This window comes from Prunus dulcis, chromosome 4, assembly GCF_902201215.1.
Source record: "Prunus dulcis chromosome 4, ALMONDv2, whole genome shotgun sequence".
In the NCBI taxonomy this organism is placed as follows: domain Eukaryota; kingdom Viridiplantae; phylum Streptophyta; class Magnoliopsida; order Rosales; family Rosaceae; genus Prunus; species Prunus dulcis.
Window position 1 is genome coordinate 18116391 of NC_047653.1, and position 14569 is coordinate 18130959.

Below are 14569 nucleotides of genomic sequence, written 5' to 3' on the forward strand. Positions count from 1 at the left end.
TTTTAAAAATAATAAGCATCAAAAAAATATATTTTTTAAAGGATGGTATAAATAAATATGCAAATGTTTGGTGACGTGTTCAAGAAAAACATGATTATATTTGGTGGTACGATTATGTTTCGTGATATGATTATATTTGGTGATATGATATGTTGTTCATCTTATTTATATATATAATTGTTGTGTTAATAATTGACACAAATTAATGTGCTAATCAACCAATTATAAACTATGAATGAATAAAGAAAAGTAAATGAAATGAAACAAATTATATATATGATTTAAGTGATATAATCATAATCATAATCCTAAACTCTTATTTATACATAATTATATATGTATGCGGGCCTAATGGGCCAGGCTTTCTTGGGCTTAACCGGGTCGGGCCTATGGGTCGGGCCGGGCTTCAAACACCCAAGCCCAAACCTAGCCCAGCCCAAGGCGGGCTAGGCCATCTCAAAGCCCATAATGGGCCCCCATCGGCCCATGAGCCCACAGGCCAAATGATGAGGCCTACAATGGTACCCTTTTAGAACCAGTCGAGGCACATATTTGGGTGTGTGAGTTACACTCTCTCTTCTTGGAGGGTAGATATATTAAATTATTTTCTATTTTATTCTCTTGTTCAATTTTAGGTTTGGGTTTGTTAAATTAACCACTTTTAGGCCATCTCCAGTCATGGACTATATCCCAAATATAGCCCTAAAATAATGCAAAACCCATTTCCAGCCATGGGCTAAACAAAATTTTGGCCAAATTTGGAAGGGCCACATTTGGCCCTTTAGCCCTCCAACCGGGTAAAATGTAGCCTAGCTTTAGCCTAGGCCAAATTTCAACAGCCAACATTGATATATATAGATTTTTAAAAGCCTTTTGAATGTTTCAATTCGTAGTGTTTAAGAAAAAAAAGTATAAAAAATTGTTGGCAATGACGTTGGAGGTCAGACCTACCCACTCCTTTTTTTTTTCTTTTTTTTTTTAAATAATAAATATGGTAAGCTTTTCTCAAATCTTTTCAAGTGCTGTTTAAAAACAATTATAAAAAAGTCTTGTTCATGACCATTGGAGCTCAAACATTGAAACCCATCCCCTTTTTTTTTGTCTTCACATTTTTAAATGTTTGGTATTGTTTAAAAAAATTATAAAAAATTCTGGGTCATGACCGTTGAAGGTCAGACCCTTGAAACACTTCCAATTTTTTTTTAATTGCCTTTGTTGGCCTTTTTTTTTTTTTAAAAAAAAAAAGGTAGTTTAATTAAATTAAACAATATATGGTTGTGGAATGTATGAGTGTCGTACCATAGTTTTTCTCAAAATAATAAAAGATGAATGACCATAAAATATAGCCATGCATGGCCAGAGATGGAAAAATTTAGCCCTGCACTATTCTTTAAAAAATTAATATTTTGGGGGGCTAAATTTTTAGCCCTGGACTACATTTAGTCCTACGGCTGGAGATGGCAGTAGCTTGGACTAAAGGTAAGGGTTCTTGGGGAACCTCTACAGAGGTTGACTTAGTTAAATTTTGTATAAATTGTATTATGCATGATTGCTAATGCTAAGAGCATCCACAGTGGGGGGTTGTATAATGAGGTGCATGTTAAATATACACAATTTGTCACCAGAATCACCTGTAATGGGCAGGTGTAAATAATTGTAAATTTGCATCACACCGTGAGATGCAAAGTTAGATGCACATGTGCATCCTTTTTTACATCCTTAGCAGGTGGGGCCTACATGAGAAAAGGTGGACAAGAGTGTGCAACAAAAAGGTTGAAGGTAAATCCACTTGCCCAAGATGCGCGCCTATAAGGTAGTTGCTAGACAAAAGTTTATATGTGAGGCCCGCGTCAATTATAGTTCATTTGATGTCATCTCAAACGGCTACATTGCAAAATGAATTGATGTGGTTCATGTTTTTTTTAACAACCCCTTTTTGAGAAAAAATAAAATAAACCAAACACACACAAAATTTTACAAAGTTAACCAAAAAAAACACAAAAACGAATTAAGACAAGAAAATCAAATATACATCTTTAGATTTACATCTTCCCCATTGGAGCAAAAATCACATTTACAACACCCGGGGGTGTAAAATGGATGTAAAAGTAGTTTTCCAACCCCGAAAATACACCCGTCCATTGTGGATGCTCTAAGTAACTGTTATGATTGTTTCTTTTTCTTGGATGTTATTACTTGTGTGTTGTTATTAAAACACTCTAAATAAGTGATGTTGCATATTGCTTTATATACATGAAAAGCAGTCTTCGAAAAATCAGCCTAGGAGGCCACTTAGGCGGGAGGACACCAGACCAATTTCACCCTAATCGTTAGAGCACTTCTAGTGATAGAGCAAAAGTTCCCCTCGGCTAGAAAAACTCATTCCACCAATCAATTGTAGCCTGAGTAAGAGGTGGGCTCCACTAAGACTGGGCAGGCCCGAATGCAAGATCAGCCTGAGCTGTTGCTTAAGGGTGTTGACGTTAGCGAAGAAAAAAATTGGAAACAATTCTGAAAAAATTTAGAATTTTTTTTAAAAAATACCTAGCAATTTTTTATTTATTAATCTCATACGTATGAATAAAATTAATCTCATGTGAGTCGTCGCCTCCTTCTCTCTCTCTCTCTCTCTCTCTCACACGACAGACACCACAACCCTCAACGACCCCTTACCCAGCCGCCGCGACTCTTGACCAGCGACTCCCCTTCTCAGCCGCCGCGACCCTCTTTCTCCGTAATTATCTACGCCCTTTTTTTTTCCCCCTTAATATTGTATGCTTTGTTTTGTTGCTTCATATATGTTTTTTTTTTAAATTTAATTTTTTAACAGCTTTGATAATTTATAACTATAACTAAAACTATGGTTTTTTTAGAAGAAGATTTCATTCATAGAACCAAAAAGGCACAAAAACAATGGCACTTTCCTAGGAAAACTACATGGGACAAACCCAAGGATAGGAAAAAGTACCACAAATGCCATGGACTTATAAGAGAGTCTGATTCAGGTCACATTGGATCGCTACAGAGAATGCGAAAAAAGATAAAAACGAAAACCCAACACAATAGACCCCACATGAGAGCACACCAATACATCCCAACCATCAAAAGAATCCTGCTATTAAAACTCATAGTCCTTTGTGTAGCATCAGATTAGTTATAGCACCCCATGGGTTAGAGACATGAGAACCCACCAAGAAATATCCAAAGACAACAACATAAGAACCCTAATAAAACACACAAGTAAGTCTAGAACCAACTGAAGAAGAGAGAGCACCCATGACCAATCATAGTTCTTCAATCGGCACAAAAATGAGAGAATCTGCACAAAGGCAACACAATATGGAGAGAGAAAACTACTATGAACAAGCCCAGAACAACAAAACGAAAATGCCCTAAAAAAGCACACCACCGCATCTCAACACTGTCAAAGAAAAATTCCTATGAAAGCACCACAGTCCATAGTCCTAAACTAAAATTATGCTTGTTTGATAATTTATAATGAGTATGCTTTATATATATGTATATTAGCTTTGATAATTTATATGAGTATGCTTTTTTAATAATTTATTTATAAATATAAAACATCTTCCGGAGCATCTAATGCACCCTTCGAGACAAATAGTTCATCATCGTTGAAGCGTGCTTCAAGTGATGTGTGATGAGACTGTGGGGTATTGGCGGATCCTACGAACTTGGATAAGTTGAAGTGTAAGTTCTGTGGGAAAGTTGTTAGTGGTGGAATATATAGAATTAAGCAACATATAGCCCACATAAAGGGAAATGTAGCCCCACGCCCAAGTTCTTTGGATGAGGATAAAGAAAAATATAAAGTTGCATTAGAAGGAGGAAAAAATAAGACGATACAAAAGAGTAGACACAAATGGGAAGTGAGGGAAGAAGTTGAGCTTTAACAAATTGAGAAGAAGATGAAGACATTGAAGTTGTAGGGTCAGGGAAAAAGCCGCACTTTCGCCTATGGATAAGTTTGCATCCTCTATCAATATCGATTCTTCAATGGATGCAAGAAAGAGGATGTGACAATAAAATATCCATGATGCACTTTTCAAGCAAAGAACACAGGAAGTGCATCAATATTTGGCTCAATAGGTGTATGAAGCATGTATTCCTTTTCATGCTATCGATAATGATAGTTTCAAAAGATTTGTGGAAGTGGTTGACCAATTTGGTTAGGATTACCGACCTCCAAGCCAATACCAATTAAGGGAGCCATTATTGAAGGAAGAGGTTAAGCACTCAAGAAGCAAGAAGAAGAGAGCGCTAGAAATGGTTGCTCAATTATGACCAATGCTTGGACCAACTGGAAAAGAAAAAGCATCATGAATTTATGTGTCAATTGCAAGGAAAACACCATTTTTCTTTCTTCTAGGAAGACTCCGAGGAAGCACACACCGGGTCATACATCTTTGAATATATTTACAAGTGCATTGAAGAAATTAGGCCACAAAATGTAGTTCAAGTGGTGACAAACAATGCTTCTAATAATATGGCAGCCGCAAATATGTTGAAGAGAAGGAGAAGAGGCCAAACATGTTTTGGACTTCATGCTACTCACACATTAAACCTTATGCTTTAAGCAATTGGTAACCTACCTAGGTTCAAAAGAGTGATTGAGAAGGCAAAGTCATTCACTATCTTCATATATGCACATCATAACACATTGGCATTGATGAGGAAGTATATGAAAAGAAGAGATATAGTGAGGCAGGGAGTAATTAGATTGGCAACTTCTTTCCTAACGTTGCAAATCTTGATGGAAAAGAAGAATGAGTTGAGATCTATGGTTGCTAGTGATGCATGGGATCAATGCAAACAATGCAAGACTACAGAGGGGAAAGCGATATATTCCACCATTTTGAGTAGAGCTTTTTGGAATTGGGTATCCCTTTTATTGAGAGTGTTTGCTCCTTCAGTTAAGGTGATTCACCTTGTTGATAGGGATAAAAGTCCATCAATGTCTTTTTTGTATGGAGCACTACTACAAGAAAAGGAAGAGATTAAAAAAGCATTCAAAAATCATGAGGCCAACTATCATCTAATCCTACAAATTGTTGATGCGAAAGCCCATGCTCAACTTGATAGTCCATTACATATGGTGACTTACCTCGTGAACCCTTATTATTTCTTCAAAAATCAAGACGTACAAAATGATTCACTTGTCATGGATGAGATCCTTACTTGTATTGTCGTGGATAGATCCTTAATATGAAATTATAATATTTTATAAGTTTCCTCCACCTTTGTCATCACATGTTCATATGTTTATGAGAAAAGAGATATTTCAAACTCTTATGATCATAGAAGCGTTCAAATTTCTCACCATACAGATAGTGCACCCAAATCTTAAACGAGAAAACAACTACAGCCAACTCCAGGTTGACTGTAGTTTAACTCATGAACATTGAGTTATCATGAGGCATATGCAATCACCTTGCCATGTTTCATTAATATACATCCTAATTCTTGGTGTGATGCATCATTGTAAATAACAAGTCCACTACCACTCACTAGAATAGCCATAACTGGGGATGTAATGAACCTAGTTTTCAATTCTTTAAAGACTAGTGAGTTAATGGAGGTCTAATACACAAAAAATCCTCAATGAACCTCCGATAATAACCACCTAGATTAAGGAAACTACGAATGTCTGTGACTGAAGTTGGTTGACAATGAGTCTTCGCTACCTTAAAGGGATCAACAAAAATTCCCTCCTTAGAGACGACATGACCAAGAAACTTAACTTGATCCTTCCAAGAGTCGCGCTTCTCTAATTTTGCATGCTCTTGGTTCTCCCTCGATGATTGAAGTGTGATATTAGGATGTTAATCATGTTTTTCCACATACTTGGAGGATATCAAGATATCATCTACAAAAACTACAAAAAAACTTCTCCAAGCAGGGACTAAACACTTGATTCATCAAATACGTAAATGCTACAAGCGCATTAGTCAACCCAGAAAGCATGACAAGGAACTCGTAGTGTAAAAAAACTTGGTTCAAAAGGTTTTCTTAGGGATATTTGCGTCGCTCACACTTAATTGATGATAACTTGAGCTCAGTTCCATAGTCGAGAATATATGTGCCTCATGTAGTTGATCAAAAAAGTCGTTGATCCTAGGCAAATGATATTTGTTTCTAATAGTCACTTTATTTAGTTATCGATAGTCAACACTGTGAAGTGTATCATTCTTCTTCTTTAGGACTAAACAACTTGAGTTTTGTTCCTCCCGAGGGTGCACACCTACCCTCGAGAGATCAAACCAACCATCACCACGAAAGGCTGATCGACTTTGTTTCCAGTCGTTTTCGGCTAAATCCCACGTCAGCTCAGGAATGAAAGTTGTTCATCTCCTTATGATTTTTAATTTTTAATCAATGGTGATGGCAGATTTAAGAATTTACTGGTGGTGAAATTTTGTCACGTCACCTATGAGCAGCCAACTTAAAGTGATAGAGGCCAACTTAAAGTCTTGTCCCAATAAAAGAACGGGCTACATTGTATCCATAAAGCACTAGGGGAGAGAGAGAGAGAGAGAGAGAGAGAAAGAGAGATTGATATTTAGACCAGTGTTTTTAATAGCACTTACATAGCGCGCTATATCACTATCTTCAATACAGCCAATATGTTGTCCTCCACCTTGCCCATTTTGACCACCATATTCTGCTCTACTTGGACCACGTTCTGCACCATCTTCTAATCAACCTCCTTTATCTCTCTGTTCAAACCAACTCTCATCTTATCTATCTTCTTGTCCAACACAGAGACTGGGTTAGTCTTCACCTGATCATCATACTCTTTGATTTTCATCAGGCCAACAATATCTCCCTTAATAAACCATTTGTGCGTGTACTGGAACCTATGGCGCCCACCCTCAACCACAACATGCTTCCTCCCAAACCCGTATAAGGAGAATTACAAACCGCTGATTAAGTCATTTGACCCAAAACAAAAAGAAGCAAACAAACTATTAATTCATAAGGAAATGATTTTATTACTAAGGCTATTTTAAGTTTAGTGAATTAGCTTGGTTGAAAGGTTTCAAAGGATTTATGAGAAGGCTTTGACATGTAAAAAAGGTTTTATAAAGTAAATTGAGTATCGTTCTCTTGACCAGTACTTGCAGCAAGTTCAGAGTTTGTGTACACATGGGACATGTGATTGCTTTAATTGTGTAAATGTGTTTTCACACAAGTGTTTAATTAGCAGATTCCCCGCTCTACTTTTATGAATGTGTTTCACACAAGTGTACAACCAGTGGATCCCCGCTCTGCGTGTATGAATGTGTTTCACACAAGTTTATGACCGGCAGGTTACCCGCTCTAACTTTTTGAATGTGTTTTACACAAGTGTATGACCAACAAGTTCAATGAGTTTATTCCTCCTCCCTAGTCCCCAACTTGCTCGTGTATTGAGTTTACTTTGCACGTGCATGGTTGGTCAACGCATTCCCCATGTACGTGTTTAGTGTGGCTTCAGTATGTTTCTGAGTTTAAATATTAACAAGTATGTTGAGCATGTTGGCTATGTTTTAGTTCAGATTAATAGTGATATAGTTGAGTATGAGTTCATGATTCACGATTATAGAAGGTTCATGATTCACGATTGTAGAAGGTTATGTTTTTATCAAAATCATTATAAAGAAGAGAAAATAAAATCATTCCTGTTATTATCAAAATCTTCATTATCAACATGTTCCCCTTCTCTTGCGTTACATATGAGTTCCTCTACAACAGTTTGCTCAATTAAATCTCAAACTTCACCGTCTTCATAATCATCATCTTTAACATCTTGTCATGTACCAATAGTTGTATCGAAAGCATGATTATCATCTGATAATTAATCAAAACCATAAGAATCTTCCAACATATCTGCTCAGATATTTATCTTTTCCTCATCACTGGAAGAACCCTCACCACTTCCATGTGAATCAAAGGGGTGATCACATTATCATCTTCAATTCTCATACTCATGACATGGCAAAGGAATTGCGCATTAATTCAGAGTCATATTTTGAAACTGCAAATATATCTCACCGAGAGAATTGGATGGTATGTTAGTTTGTCATGATTTTATCCCAATTTATGATTAAACATGCCCTTCTATGACTCTTTCAAACTCTAACGTGCTTATTCATGAGATTTGATCACTCATCCTAGGGCATTAGACATGGTCCTTGTGTCCTGCAGTTAATCATTCTCTCTGTCTATAATTACATGAATGATCTTCTTTACTTATGTAAATCTCACCAAAGCTGTGTCTATATTGTTTAGTTCTTTTAGAATTAAGTGAACAACTCTTGCTGAGAACATGATTTGAGTTTTGTTGCTGAAAAAATCCGAGTATTAGATAAACTCTTTTATGTTTAAGACGAAGTATTGCATTCTACTTTTTCGTGAATGATACTGTCTGGTCAGTTCAAAGTTTAACTTCTTGGGGAAAACAAAGAACACAAGTAGTATGACCAAAATTTATTTTTTGTTGTCTTGTTCTATATCCAAATGAAGATGAATGAGTTATGATTGTTAATATTTAACTGCCTAGTGTTTAAGAGTGGTAAATCAGTTATAGGATCAATCGGTGTAGTATTCCAGTGTTAAGTTATTTGTCTCTATTAAAAGTTGTATAGTTTTGCATCCATAATCTTTTTAGCTAATGCTGAATTTCATATGTTGGTAATCTAGTTTATTTGAATCCTCAAGGTTTCAAAAGATTTTTATTAGCATCGGAAAGTCTGTAATCGAGGGTATATAAAAACACATAGAAACTTTGAGTTAGAAGATGAAGATGATATGCTTGGGCATGGATGCTTATTTCTAGAAGACATCATCTCTGACGTGATGGAATTTGTAATAGTATTGGTGTTCATCTTGTTGTCACTTGATTTTAGGGAAATTCTTAGAAGTTCATGAAATTGAAATTTCACATCTACATCCTCGTACTGCATAAAGCTTGAAGAAGATACATTTCACCTTTGTGTAAAATTATGTGACCAAAAAGTGAGAGGAGAAAAAAATTAAGGAGAAAGTCATAGATCTATGACGCATAACGCATCATGGATGGCAAAATTTAATGACGTGTATTTTAGACACGTCATTAAAAATGCATTTTGGTGTTATAGTGTTATCAATCTATAGAGTTGGAAAAGGTTTTGTCGTTTCAGAATTAAAAAGAGCCTAACGAGATTTAGTACAACAGTTGTTCAAGTTTAAAATTCTCCAAGAACTATGCGTGGCTTGATCCATTAAGAAGGTAGGTTGGCAACCTATGATTTAACCTATGTGTAGCCAGAAGATTAAACACTAAATAGCATGTTCTAATCAACTGTTAGAGTGGAATGTAATGATTGATTGTGCTTAAAGGGCTGAGGCCCGATTGGTACTTTGGATGTTTTGTGTGAGTTTATTATGTTAGATGCTGAAAACTTCAGATGGTTGGTTTGTATGTTTAACTTTTGTTACATGTTGAACATTTGGATGTTATATTTTGTTTTCTACAGGTGAAATTTTTTGGTGAAATGTGCCAATTACATGGGTGATTGTTGAATTTTCGGCATAAGTCAAAACCTTCAGCTGTTTTTAGTTAAGAGTAAGGGAGTTTTAGTAATGTAGGTCGGACATATGTTGGATGTCGGAAATGCACAAAACTGAACTCAAGTTCCAAGGGGGAATCTTATGGTGGGTCTTCTGATGAAACCTAAGTTGAGTCGTCCAAAAATAGCCCAAATGGTCTAATGTACTTTTTTGGAGGTCAAGAGGGCCTTAAAAAGCCTCCAGACTCGTGAGGCCAACTTGGCCCAAATGGTCCCACTTAAAATCACAAACGATATTTGATTTCGATGAAATTACATCAATGGAAAGAGCACGAAAAGTTAAATAAATTCAATTCTTGGAGCATCACCTAAAAGTAGCTGAAAGATGGCATAGAAGTCGTAGTGGTCCTCGAACTTTCCAACTTCGTTGCACTGCACACAGTGATCCAATAGGAGTAAAGTCCCCTAGGTTTTCTTTTTTCCTTGGTTGATGGCAAAAAAACAAAAAAAAAAACACAACAAATTTAGCCAAATTTGGTGGTTAGAGGTGGCCGAAATCTGACTCAAAGCTGGGTGATTGTGGTTGCGAGGCACTAAAGCTTTTCCACCCAAAATTGTCCTTATATGGCCGTTGGGAGGATGGGTGGTAACTGAAATTTGTTCCCTAGTCAGAGGCGCAAAGAATCCAGCAAATGGTGATGTAATAAAAGGTCAGATGGAGGAGAAATCAAGCTAGGAAGTCTAAGAGTCCCAACTCCTACAATATACAGTTGGGAGCTGACATGTGGCAAGCCATATCTGTGGTTTGTTTTAGGTTTTCAATTTTGTCTCATTCTTCCCAAAATGCCCCTAGACCTCAAATATGCATAACGTTTTCATTTTGAACTCCAATGTCTGAATTATTTACGACTATGTGCTTATGAGGTTGAGCTTACGCGTCGTGACATAAATAAAAATCTCGTTACTTGTCACTTAGTGAAAGAACCACTAAATGTTTGAAAATTTATTAGTGATAGATTATGGTCAAAACACGCTAGATTTTATAAATAAATTAATGAAACTTCAGGCCAGATGTTACACCTATTCCATTCATCTATACAACATTTCTTAAACTAACATCCTCATCTAAATCAATTGCATATACATAAATTTGCAGTATGAGCTTTCATATTTATAATTAGTTTTGAATGGCAGTAGCATCTTATTCTCCGAGTCATAAGTGCTTAACATTTCCAATATAATTTCTACAATCCTTCTAAGCAATGGCGGAACTCTAGCCTAGGGGAAGATTTTTAAATATTAAATATAGTTAAGTGTATTCCTACTCTAATAAATATTAGTCTACTACACTAAATAAATATAATAAACTAATAATAGCCCAATTTAAGTAAAGTAAATAATAGCTTTATTTAAAATAAGCCCACCCTTGAAGCATATAGGAAATAATAAACATCAATCCAAACCTATATAAATTTGATTAGAAGCAGAACTCATGCTAAGGCTATACCAACTTGACCTATTCTAATCGTACTGATATTGGGCTACACCCACAGAGAGCGAAAATCAAAAAAATTCTTCGAACATATTTTTTTTGAAGTTGGACAATGTGTTTGATTTGATATTTATATTTTGTATTTTTTTGTGTTATATTTGCCTGTAATGTGACTTTGTTGATTTATAAAATTTTATTTACATTTTTGTTTCGTGAGAAAAAAGGCTTATAATATATCTCCTCTCAAAAAAAAAAATATATTTAGCCTAGCCCTATAAAAATTCCTGGGTCCGCCATTGCTTCTAAGCATTTCATGTTCTTATGCCTCGCTTGCTTGAACCACCATTAAATTATAACTTCTATTCAACCTTAGTTCTAGCTTCGTCTTTTACTTCAAGCTTTGGATTCTATATATGACGTTATCTCCACACACGAAAAAGGCTTTCAAATTAGTGAATTTTTTTTTACTCAACCAATGATTATGATCAAGCAAGTTTATGAGCCACCTTCCACCCTAGTATAAACAAGCCCTAAACTGAGCCTTCCAATTTTTTGTGTTTTAAAATATACTCACAAGCATACGAATCTATTGAAGTATAGACTTATAAGCACGAGGCCAAACCCACATGGGTTGTAGAGAAAAAGATTTTAAAAAATTAATTAAATCCAAACTAATTAAAATCTAACCAAATTGAAGAAAATTGATTATATAAGAAAATGTAAACTAAGGATGCAAAGAACTAAACAAGAAAATAAGCTGAAGATAATATAAGAAAACACTAAAGTCTCAAATTCCACCACTACTAACTTCATAATTTCCCTAGTAATTATTTATTAATTCCCTATTAGGAGTAGCAATCTAGAAATCAATATACTGCTTTCTCAATATTTATCGATAGAGGACATGCGAAAATAATTCTAAGATAGATTCTCCTTCACTTCTAAAGTATATAATGAAAGACAAAAGATCAAATAAATTTATTTATAAATTGTAAGCATCTAATGAATCCATTTGGATTTTCTGTTTCGAATAAATCGTATATACTCTTTGAGGTTTCTATATAGTTTTCACCTCTCCATTTGTGAGAGTTTTTCACTTCTCCTTTGTGAGAGCTTTCTACCTCTCTTCTGTGAGAGCTTTATTTGTATTATTATGACTTGGTTTTTTCAAGCTTTATCTATTTTTGGTTATTCTGAGTATGCACTCTTAGCTGGGATGTCAATGCCAGAGTTTCTTCGATCATGTGTGATCGTTAGTGGAGGAATATTGTCTTAATTTTGATGTTAGATCGCTTCGTTATTGAAATGGTTATTGGCTCTTTGTGGCTAGTAGCTTTTTTGGTTGAATTATGAATGCAATCCCAGAATTTCTCAAAAAAATGAATCCAATAAATATTGAGACACAAATGATCAAATGAATTTATAATCAAGAACTATAGTACCAAGCATAAATGAATGAAATTATATTACTTTCTACCAATAATAAATGATATTAAAGGTGAAAAGAATTAAAATTCCATTAATAGTGTGAAACAAAAATCATAAACATTCAAAACATTGTCAGGAGAATTAAAAAATAAAAACAGAAAATGAATCCATCAATGGAGTTTACTCCTCAACTAGAAGTTTAGATAGACATAATTAAATTAGTAAATAGATTCAACATACATGAATGAAAATAGAATAAAGAAAGAACTAAAATATGGTGCCCTATGGTTTATAAGATCCAATCAAGCCATTCAACCAGAAGTAGATCCGAGCAATTAAGCAACACCAGATTGACATATGGTTGACTTCTAGTGATTTAGGATCTTGATTTTACACCATTGTGATTGCTTCTATTTTGCCTAGTGTTTAGGAATTCATTCATTTGTTTCTGTAAAAGGTTCTCCTAGCCTCTATATATAATACTATATATTCATTTATCAACTCAATTGAAAATACACACTTTGACAATCCCTCTGTAGTCTTCTCATGGTATTAGAGCAGAAACGCTCCGACGAGCAATCTGCCACGGGAGAAGAAAGTTCTCAGTCTTCACAGACCCAGTTACTCATCAATCCAACTTCTCCTCCAAACTTACCCAATCTCATCTCTATCAACGCCACTGCATAATTACCATTAAAATTGACTTCCTCAAATTATCCATCTTGGAAACCTCAGTTTGATTCTGTATTATTTGGTTATGATCTTCTTGGTTATCTCAATGGTTCCACCTCATGCCCATCAGCAACTATTGTTCAAAATGGAACAACTGTTTCAAATAGTGATCACTCCATCTGGTTACGACAAGATAAATTGATTCTTCATGCTATTTCTAAAGATGCTTGGGAAAAATTGGCAAAGCTTTATGCCAGTCACTCCAGATCACAAGTTATGCACCTTAAGGAGCGTCTCACTCTCCTGTCATGTGGCACCAAACCTGTATATGAATATCTTCAACTCTTGAAGAGCATGGCAGATGAGCTTGCCTTAATCGATGTTCCAGTAACTGAAGGTGACTTGACCATCTATGCTCTTAATGGTCTTCGTATTGACTTCAAGGAGATTTCTCCAGCAATCCGCGCCCGAGAAACCGCCATCAATTTTGAAGAACTTCACGATAAGCTTGTTGATTATGAAGAAACTCTCAAGAGAGAAAGCACCAGTTCTTACAAAACTCAAATCACATAAAATTACACTCGAAGCTCCTCCAATCGACCTAACTCAAGAGGTGGCAATTATCAGAACAGATCTGGTCACACTTCCAATCGTTGCTCCTCCCAGTTTCAGCGGTCTTGCAATTTTCCCTTACAAAACGGGTCTCGTAACTCCTCCAGTTTCCACTCCAACCACAACTCAGGTCATGTCTCATATCGCTACCAAGGGTCTCGAAGCAACAATCGCCAGCCCTCCTTTCAATCCAAAGATCCAAATATCACCTACCAGCTTTGTGATCAACAAGGACACACAGCCCAAAACAGCCCATCATCACGGTCTTCCTATGGACCTATATGGCCAACCATACAACTGCTCAACAATTTCAAAACCAAAATTGGCTGGTCGACTCTAGTGGGTCCCATCATGTGACCACTGATCTCAGCAACTTGTCCCTTCGTCGAGACTATGAAGTTCCAGATGATATTCTCATTGGTGACGGTTCTAGCTTGGCAATCACCCACACTGGTTCTACAACTCTGAACTCTCTTTTAATTTATCTAATGTTTTTTGTGTTCCCTCTATTCAAAACAACTTGATTTTAGTTTCTGTGAGAGTTCGTCTTCTTAAAATTAATGAAAGATAATTGCTATATATTTATAAGTAATTATCTTGGTCATATATATATAGTCTTATGTACTGTTCTAATAAAATAGAATAATATATGTAATAAGATATAAAAATGTAGGGCATATGTATTAGTAAAATAGTTCTTGTTAATGTGGTTACGTGTCAAAGTAAAAAACATGTTAAGTAGCAAGGCTATGATTACTAGCTTTGTCAACTCACCAAGAAGAATAGAATAGGATTGGAGGAATTGGAAGAGTCACAA

The 14569-nt window shown here is 35.6% G+C and overlaps 1 protein-coding gene across 1 annotated transcript in view; it reads right to left on the reverse strand.

Annotated features, from left to right (window-relative positions):
- Positions 1 to 13741: 13741 nt before the first annotated feature.
- LOC117625550 (myb-like protein F) overlaps positions 13742 to 14569 on the reverse strand; it is a 2056-nt gene continuing 1228 nt past the window's right edge. The window contains exon 2 of the mRNA XM_034357092.1: positions 13742 to 13934. Coding sequence (XP_034212983.1) covers positions 13742 to 13934 — 193 coding nt within the window. The remainder of the gene's footprint in view (positions 13935 to 14569) is intronic.